General features: G+C 31.3%; 1 protein-coding gene across 1 annotated transcript; it reads right to left on the reverse strand.

Moving 5' to 3' along the window:
• Positions 1-7,653: 7,653 nt before the first annotated feature.
• LOC132751192 (uncharacterized) lies at positions 7,654-9,290 on the reverse strand. Its single transcript, XM_060741330.1, has 3 exons — positions 9,258-9,290; positions 8,346-8,575; positions 7,654-7,918 (listed from the first exon to the last, which is right to left on the reverse strand). The coding sequence occupies exons 1-3, from the start codon at positions 9,288-9,290 to the stop codon at positions 7,654-7,656; spliced, it is 528 nt and encodes a 175-aa protein (XP_060597313.1).
• Between the last annotated feature and the right edge of the window lie 1,322 nt (positions 9,291-10,612).

Consider the following 10,612-nt stretch of genomic DNA (forward strand, 5'->3'; position numbering starts at 1 on the left):
TGAAATGATGTCTGCCATGGCAGTATTTACATATTCTTATATTTGCGCAACCACACTAAATGTTAAGATGTAATAAGAATGTTCTTATCTTACACCATTATATTTCAATATGAGCGTTATGACATCAGAAAGTCACGAGGGAAGGCGCATGACGTTATACTGTAACATATTAATAAAGATGAATTAAAACCAAACAATATGAAATATAGGATAAAAAATGTAACTGTCTAAATATAGGTTCGTTAAAAAATATTAGTGAAACATGAATACTAGCTGTTATAATTTCAGTCATGAAAATATTACATTTAAAATTAACACGGCGAACATATTCGATCAAACTCTCTACATTTATAATCAAATTACTCATATTAAATATTAAACGTCATGCCGCCATATATAACGCTTTCTTTCTTAAACTTGTTCAACAAAAAAGTCTTTGCAGTAGTGCAATCAATCATATTTGTTTTCTCTAAAACTGTTAATACATCACTTATGTCAACTATCTAAATACTATCTTAATATGCTTTAAACAAATTATATGTCTTTCATCCTTTTTATCAAATATCATTTAAACCTGATTTTTTAATGCAACATTATTTACTGGAAATATATAAAAATATAAATTAATTATGTAGGAGTATATTAAATGTAAATCTTAATGAGCTAAACACTTTACTTATGATATAATATATGCCAAGTCGTTACAGATTACACACGTAAAAATCCAAGGCGATTGAAAATAATAAATAAATGAATAAATAAATAAATAAATAAATAAATAAATAAATAAATAAATAAATAAATAAATAAATAATCAAACAAACAAATAATAAAAAATATAATGGCATTAAGAGAACATTATTTTACTGTTACTTGTTATTTTGAAAGTATACGATAATTTGATTCATTCACACAAGAATAGTAAAGCACGGTTTCTTTGACTTGTTTTGAATACGAAAGATCCTTGTTAACACCATGGCCATGAGGACGCAATTCCTCACAGGATTACGTCCAACAATAATCAGAATATATAAATCTATAGACAAGACAATTTTCATTCAGGACCAATAAAAGTCCATGAGCACATTTTTAGCAATGCTTTCCATATAAATAGATGTCTGATAAAAGACTTTCTTTTTTATATATAATCCATAGGGAACAATGTTGATTAAAATATCTAATTATCTCTACAGATCCTCATTCTAGTGAATCAGTCCCTCTTGTACCTAATTTACACCATTTTCTGTGTCGTGACTTCCGACATCTGGGAAATCATTGTGTTATTTCGGATGATTTTGATAAGTTCATAAAAAGTAGTTTACTAACCAACATTTCACAATATCTTTTTTGTCAAAGAGGATAACTGAATTTTATTACCCTTCCAGATTTTTTCCGCCTTTTTGATTGGATATTGATCACCCGAAAGAAATTGATATAACCGAGCCAGACGGGTAATATACACATTAAATTTCCCCGTTGGGTACCCAACGTTGTAAACGACATGCGCTGAGGTGATGCGCGTACGGTTCGATTTTATGCGGTGTAAATTCCGATTTACAAGCACTTTTTAACTGTCAAATGATAAATATTTACCAAAGTAGAGTAATGATACAAATTCCCATCAGTATTGAAAACAAATATGACCTTGTGAGGGCTTGATATTAATTACAAAAAAGTGCTTTCAATAGACTACTCCTTTTCTCTTGTTTACATTCGTTAGGTAGGGGAAAAATACGTCATGTATTTATGTGACGTCATGTTGTGATGAAGAGGTACCCTAAAGGGAATCTTATTTCGACGTTTCATTTGAAACAGCAATGATTTTTTTAAAAAATCGTCTAAACTCGGCAGGGGAAGGGTAATAAAATTATTATTTTGGTTTTGGACTGATATATGTGGATATATTACCTGCCAAAATAAAATATAAAATCTTAGCAGGTAATATATCCACATATATCACTCCAAAACCAAAATAACATATAATATTATTGAATTACATTACACTTCGGTAATGGTTGTATTTGACAAATAAATATATTCCCGATTATGATATTTTTGTCCAGTTATCATGGAAAAAATAGCTATTTTATAAGCCCTCAAAAGCAGTTACTTGACCAACATTTCACAATATCTAAAGCTTTTTATACAATGTAACAATATAGGATACAGGATACTGTATTATATTATTGAATTGTATTAGACTTCAACAAAAATAGTTGTATGTCATATTGGTTCTCGATTATGGTCCAGTTATCATGCAAAATGGTAAATACTTGATGAGTCGTCAAAAGCATATAAATGCTAATATAATTGCAAAGCAAACGTTTATTTACCACATACATGTGTCGCTTTTCCCGTCTGTAAAGCAGTATAACACACAAAAAAACAACAACAACAAAAAAAAAACACTAATAAAAACAGTGAAGTTCTTGTGTACAAGTATGTTTTTTTTATTGGTCACAGTTTGTACTATACTTGAGATGTCATCATGGGCCTTAATTGTCTAATGAAATAAAAGTATTAACTAAACAGTTTTATCACATTCATACTTATTCTATTTCATGGTTCCATTATATTATAATACGTTTCGATAATATTCTTGTTTCTGTTTTATTGACATACATTTCCAGTATATTTTTACATGATTTTGTTTCGATTAAATACTTCAAATTGTAGAAAACACTTGAATGTCAAAATTAACCCAATGAATACCACATTCATCAGGACTAATAACAAAACTGTCTTCTTACGGGTGCAAATTACAATTTTAGACTATAAATGTTTTAATAGATGCATATATAGAAGTTGACCTTAAAAACCAACAGAAAGTACATCATCAATTTCCGTGCGTTGATCCAAATGTACTGAAATGCATTTGAAGACAATTCGTCTGGATAATCAAATATCTATTTGACATTTAGGATTTCTTTTAGATGAGATAATATGTACTGTACCGAATTATGCTTGTAAGAACATATGTTTAACTGGGGAAAAATTCAAATTATATGCAGAAAGAACAAATCGCTGGTCCGATAAAGGACAATGTCATGCGGAAATCTCAAGCATATTTTACTTGGATACGGGCTTTGAGCCTTATACTGCTGTAAAGAAGACCCTCCTTATACATTATACATGATTACTTTTTTCCTTTTCAAGAAAGGGCAAATCAAATATGAGTATTATGAGTATTAATAGTTTAAGAGTATGTTGGACCCCCCAATAAAACCCGCACTAAAATCAGTAGCAAAAGATTGTTTAGGTAAATGGCAAATGAGTATACTCTCCGTTTGGAAGCTATAACTGAACACCAATATAAAAATCTTTTGAGAAATAAAAATAAAAGATTTTATGCATTACCCAGGTTGCTTGGTACGTATATCATTTTTAAATAAAACGTGGAAGTCAGCAGCACGTCTGATATCGACTAATCGAAAGTCTGCAATGGTCTTTGAAAGAAGTTATTGCGTATGCATTAAAACTGATCTCGAAACAATACATTATCTCCCGTTGACCATAAACATTTATCTTGAAATTGAAGGTGATATTAATTTTCATTTTCATTGACATAAGCTAATAAATGTAGTATCCTGCTGCTTTTATTATGAATAGAAACAAGAAGACAAATCAACCGTCATTTCTTCTATGGGGATTTTGAGCCGAGAGAATAATTTGGATGCAAAAGGTGTGGTAAATTTGACAAGAATCCTATCTAATTCAATTTATAATCAGTTGGGAAATAAGAACATTTTGCACTTTTAGTGACAATTCGATATCAATTTGTCTCGCCCAATTTATTAAGTGAACTGTGACAAAAATTGTCAGTTTTGTCCGGATTTGTAAGGAAAATAAATACAAATACGATTACAGTTGTTTGTTATTTCCTACGAAAAATGCAGCTACGAATAAACTCTTATGCAGTTTTCAATGTTTTTATTTACAAATAAATTTTTAAAGAAAAGTTAAGGAACACCAAACAAAATGACAAAACTGCAGCAAAGATATGATATTTGTACAGCAAGAATAAGTTAAAATTTTAATGATAATACATTTGTAATAAAACTGGCACGAAAGTGGTAAAACTGAATTTTTATTCTGTAAAATAAATGACATACTAGGACAAAGCATAAATTATTCATTGGTATTCTACGAATGCAGCAATTTGGCAGATATATGTCTTTTACTGTGCTCACTTTGTAGCGTAAGAAAGGACAAAGAATATCTATAAAATAAGGTGCTTATGAAATTTAAGCTTTTATATGGTACTGTTACCAGTTTTTATCTTATTTTATCATGTTACTATGAAGGTGAACGAAAGCTTTGATTTCACTTATGCTGCTTTTATCAACAGCATAAAGTGTCTTAGTTTAGTTTAAACATATTTTATTTCTCAGAATATATATACATGATATACACAGAGCAATTCAAATATTCTTTAAAAACAGGATTAGAATGAAAGACAACGTGTCTTATGAAATTCTTCTCCTTAGTGAGTCTCATATTATTTAATATGTAATGATTTAAGCGCCTTGTATATATCAATTACTTACTAAGGAGAAGAAGAGTCTTGATTAAAATTGAAGGTAAATGTATATTGTTAGATGATCTTAATATATGTATAACAAATAAATGACTAAGAAAAAAGTTAATTCATTTAATTGTCACCTTTTTAAGCGCCAGTGTATATATTAACAATTCTGGTTTATGTCCTCTTTCAGCATATCCTTTCTGTGACGACACAATTATAATACTATGAATCAGACAAAGGACACCTGTTCTGACATTTATATATGAATACGCAAAATCAGTGTTACAAATACAAATACAAATATCTTTATTTCTCTCAGGTCAAGACATTGACAACATGAGGTAAATAAATATTAACAAAGTTTCGAGGCTCAATAGAATGCATACAAAAAATATAAGCATATATAATACATGTAAAGGGAGAGTACCTTGGGTACTTTTAACATACAAAGCATGTGCATAGAACGGTATCTGTATAATCTCAAATGAGTAATTGATAGAAATCCTAAATAGATTTAGAAAAGGGAGGCAAAATAATAATGAATTAATTGTTCGTTTATTTCAGTTAACAACCTCGCGTTTTTATGGCAATGTCATTGAAACAAAGTTTGTTATCTAACAATAAAAAGAGACTTAACATATAATGCAATTAAGTTATTTACAAAAGAAGTGTTAAACTTAATTCAACAAGTATCTCATACACAAATTATAGACAACTTTAAACAACATTGTTCAGCATTATGAAGCATGATTGAAATAAGCATTTTTAATAACTATAATTTAAAAACCATAATGATCATATACTTCTTCAGCATTGATTTATTTTCATTTATTGTTTTTTTTTTTGCGTTCTATCAAAATTACGTTTACTTCCATTTGAAATTGATACCTTTAATACATTAAACATTTTCTCAATAAAAAATAGATTTCCAGCCTGTTTTGCTTAGTATATAATTTTCGAAAAAAGTCTCTGCAGTATACTAATAAATAATATGATCGAATACCACATCTATAAATTCCGTTCATCAGTTACATATTTTGATTAGATTTTCTTTCCCAGCTGATTAAAAGAAGTAATTTCACAGCAGATAAAGTAATTTTCATGGGGATGATGTATCTTTAACAAATAAAACATGGCCTTGAGGGCAATATGCAAGTTTACGGACTGGTTGGTCAGACTGAGGAAGGCATATGGCCCGAAGCGCAGCTGAGGGCCATATGCCTTCCATATTGCCCTCAAGGCCATGTTTTATTTGTTATATTATACCGAATCTAAATCCTGTAATCCCTTTGTTTTTTGTTGTCATTTTTACTATTATTTGCTTTCAAATAATAATTTTACTTGTTCAGTGTGTGAAATATCTCAAACCCTAGTCGGATTTTGTTTTATTATTTTCAAGCAATGCATCAAAATCATGCTCTTCTTTTAAAGGGACTCCACTGAGGTTTTTTGACATGATGGGGTTGAAAATATTTTTCCAGATAAATGTACCATTTGATATAGGGTAAGACAACAAATCTTTAGATCATTCGCGCACTTCGTTTTTTCCAGAATAATTATTCAAATATTAAAAAAATGACACAAAATGAAAAGCGTTTAAAACGCTTTTCACTCAAATCGGGTTAAGAAAAGCATAAAAATACGATTTTCAATTCATTTCAAAGTATATTTCTTAACTATCTTTGCATATATTTCTTTTTAAAGTGCCTCAGCTCATTCATGTAAGAAATTTAAATATTTTGTTTTTAGGCTTTTAAACCTCAGTGGAGTCCCTTTTAACATTTCATTTTTGTTAATAAAATTAAATACTAAATGTTACTAAGCAAAACACCCGGACTTTAAGAATTTCACAAACTGTATAAATAAAAATTTATAATTAAATTAAAGACAAATCATGACTTTTGATCAACATGTAATAATTTAATGTGAAAACACAACAATAAATTCAGTAAAAATAATCATTTAACAACAAAATAAAATCTCACTGACAAATTCTCTTACACTAATGATAACTAAAATTAAATTAAATTAAATTATACAGCTAATACAAAATGTATATATCGACACATACAAAAAATCTTCATCCATTTCTTACATATTTATCACAAGTCTAGACTAGTCTAATACACTGAATATTGAAAGTTTTAAAGCACAACTTGTTCACTTAATAATTTAAAGTATTTATTGTAGGATTTTTGTCTAAATTTTCTGTAGTGTAAATCATCTAGTTATAATTATGAAACTGGATCTGGCATCCATGGAAGGAAAATGATGACTGTCCGTGAGCATGGGCATTGTTTTGTATTTGAAGTGAACTTTCGGCTCGCACATGGTTGATCTCATTCATAGGGCCGGCAGAAAGACCAGTTGGATGTGGCGCTACTGTGTCAGCTCCCACAAGCTCGGATCCAATCACAGCGCCTGCAGAGAGATGTTGCGGATGTGGCTTAGAAAACTGTCCTAGGTCAGTGTTTATCGTACTGGATGTTTGTTGGTTTTCAAAAGAAGTTATATCCTTCAGAATTGACTCAGTCTGCGACAGAGATAGTGACAAAAACATCAATCCAAGCCATCTTCAAACTCATGTACACTGGCAGATTCTGGTGCTAAACTACTGATTGTAGCAGACATTTCTTTTTTCTGAGTTACGGTTGTGTCACAAACATAACTTTTGACTGAGGCCTCATTTCTATGACCAGAAACTGTCATTATGTGCCTGTCCGCTTCAAATCCTGCATGACTGAGAGCGGTTATAGCCGTTGCCCTGATACAATGGTTGGTGTATTCCTGGGAAAGAGCGGCCCCAACAGATAGTTCCTTCATACGTGTACCTAACTTGTTTTTCCCAAGTGGGCGATTTTTCATACCAGACCGAGTCTGAGTCAAAAGAAGGACTCTCTTGGTGTCTGGAACAGGAGCTTTGCATTTAGGATTCAGTTTTGACAAATATTTCTCAAAGCTTTTTACTGGACACATTCTTTCCACCCGTTTCATACATTCTCACATTTTTATCTTGAATTTCACTATGCTTAATGCCTTGGTGGTTTTGGATACTTCTGAATCCACCTGACAGACATTACCGCTTGCCTAAGGCATCTGTTCTGATATTAAACATGGATGGTTTCAGCTCACGTTGTGTTTTCACGCCCTCTCCTACAAAAGTACAGACATAATTCAAACCATACTTTGTTTAAAAGCCCATACGGTGTGGTAGTGTCAAGCATCCTGGAACTGTATAAACGCTCTAAATCTGCTTTCTCGATGGACACTTTGTGATCAACAGTTCCTTTACCTGTTTTGCAGGTATCTTTACACATACAAACAAACATGTCGTTGGCTTCTTTAAAGTCCACATCTCGAGTTATGTCGATGTTGTTAGATTGACACAAGTACCTGAAAATAAAAAAATATATAAGTATAGCTAGCCTTATCTATAAAATAAACAAGATCTGAAAAACAATCAAAATATCAAGATCTATTATCTTAGGGCCAAGACTGTAAAACTGCCAATTTCTTCAGTAATCTATATATAGCTACACAAAATCCTTATGGGCCTATTGACAGCAGTCATGGGTGACAGGGACCCTACTAATATTTTTTTAACAAAAAAAAAAGCCCTGCATACAACATACTCAAAGCCATGTCATTTAAGTATATTGTTAGACTTTTCTGTCTAATCCTTAATTTTTAATCAAAATTATGGCAACAATGTGAGGGCAAAGTCCGCTTGTTTCGAAATGGTCTGGGGACGAAAAAATAAAATATTGCAAAAATTTTAAAATAGACATAAAATATTAACAGATAAAGAAAATGTAATAACCTGCATATTCCACTTCGTATTGCAATCAGGGATGTCCTCTTATATCGTTCTCCAGACGCATTTCGAACCTCGGCGTAGCACAAACGCAGTCGACTGTTCAGAACCCCGTTCGTGTAAGTTTCAAAGGAAGAATCGTGGCCTTTTTCAGCCAGATATGTCCTGAACAGCTTTACTGAATGTTTTGTTGCTGCTTTTGTGTTTTTCGAATCCTTAGATTCACTGAGTTTTAACTAAATCGGTCTCAGATAATGATGCGAATCGGGTAGCTTGGCCATTTTGACAGTTATCGTCTGTTTGTGTCGTCGTGAAAATTTGCACTTCGTGAAAGTTACGTTTAAACGGTCTTCATAAGAATTATGGACCGGCCCCCGGTCTGTCTGCGGTTTATGGACCGGGTGACGTCATATTAAATATAGAAGGGCGTATGCAAATGAGGTATAATATTATAAAATATATCTTATAAAATACAAGTAACCTTTCAATTCAATGCGTTATATATGATTAAAATCATTCAACGGAATCATTCAACGGAAACTTTGATGAGAAATGCTTCTGAATAAACTAATCTACCTTAAATGTAAAATTTATCTCCTGGACATGAAGGTACATAGAGCAGCATTTATCTATATTCGAACAGCATTTTTTTCTTCTGAATTAACGTGATTGAAACTGTGTAACTGAACAGGGAAGAAAAACATATGTTTACTGTCAAAGTAAAGAAATGAATGATATATATGACGTCAAAAGTAACTTTGCACTTTTGTATTTGAAAAATGTATGACTTCCGTTCATATTCTGACATTTATGTATTGTTGATTTTTAAAAACCTAAATGTTTCTCTAAAAGTTTTACAATAAATCAAAGCAGTAATAAGGAGGCAGGTTTGAGAAAATGGAAGCTAAACACATTTACAGTTTGACGGTAAGCTTTCTCTAACTGGGTCATTTTATGCTTTGTCTTCTACCTTGTTTCGTCGGGCTCTTGTTTTCTTGCTAAAAATATTAAGGGTATGTGTTGTTGTAATGATCATTAAAGTTTGCTTATATATATGCTCATGATCAATTCTATGTTTTATTCATTCATGTCACCCTATGTAACCATGACAATTCTTTAGAATTTCGCTAGATTGGGAATCATTTTATTTACATTTTCTCGTCTAAATGGAACATGTTTGTGCTGGATGCACCTTTGATCGATTAAAACTGAATGATTTTGCTAGGCGGAGCACCTCTGGTTTCCACTTTGTGTTTTGCTTTCACGTGGTCCTTTCACACAGTGGCATGTTTAAGTCTTTCTTCACCTGTGATGACTTGAAGTGAATGAGAAGTAGTTCTTGCCATTCACTATTTTAACATTTCTCTTACCCTTTTTGATCAACCCTTTTATCTGGTTCAAAATTTTATCATTTGTGTGTAATACATTTTTGAAAGATAATGAAATCCCTTTTCTTTCATGCTTTATATATTCACTTTGTCATCAGTTTGTTTTTGTCCCGATTTCGCCAATTTTCATAAATGATACTTTTTGTAAATTTTGAGGGTTAGGGAGATGAAAATTTAGGATTTTTATCTCATGCGCTAAGATGATATTTCAACTTATTAAGCAAAAACTATTATAACATATTTTACATTTTAGATCAACATAATGAATACTATTACTTTACAACTACATGTATTTAAACACTGCAAACAAAAAAATGACGATTCACGTTTACGAATAAAGTTGAATAGAAAGAAAATCAAATAGTAAGGAACAAATAAAATGCCTCAGCATTTAGACAAAGCTAGAATAAACAAATAAGTTTAATGTTATCACAAAGATGACAGAGCAAAATAATAAAAGAAATAAATAAGAATATTTCTACTGTAAAGACCGAACTGATAAAAGTTTCATTCGTTTATTGTTAAGACCAAAACAAAGGCCAAACCGATACAATTCCTACTGTTACCATTTTTGTTGCTTGTGTAATTTAGTCATGTAAACCACTGAACCGCAACCACCTTTTAGCATAGTGCATGAATTCTGCGACAACTGTTGACATAAATATAAATAATGCAATTCGTTATGGAGGGCGTTCGTTGCCAAAATTCCAGACATGTCATGGGTTCCTTTTGAAAACTTCTTTTTAAAATGCGAACGTGTATGTCTATCATTTTTGATTATATTCGCGCAAAGCAATTGATATGTCTCTGAATCCAATCTTTTGATTGAAGCTGGAACATACGATACATAGTACATCCCAGATTGAAGGCACCGCTTTTAAATAA

Source organism: Ruditapes philippinarum, unplaced genomic scaffold, assembly GCF_026571515.1.
Source record: "Ruditapes philippinarum isolate M1 unplaced genomic scaffold, ASM2657151v2 ctg22964_1_1_1_1, whole genome shotgun sequence".
NCBI lineage: Eukaryota > Metazoa > Mollusca > Bivalvia > Venerida > Veneridae > Ruditapes > Ruditapes philippinarum.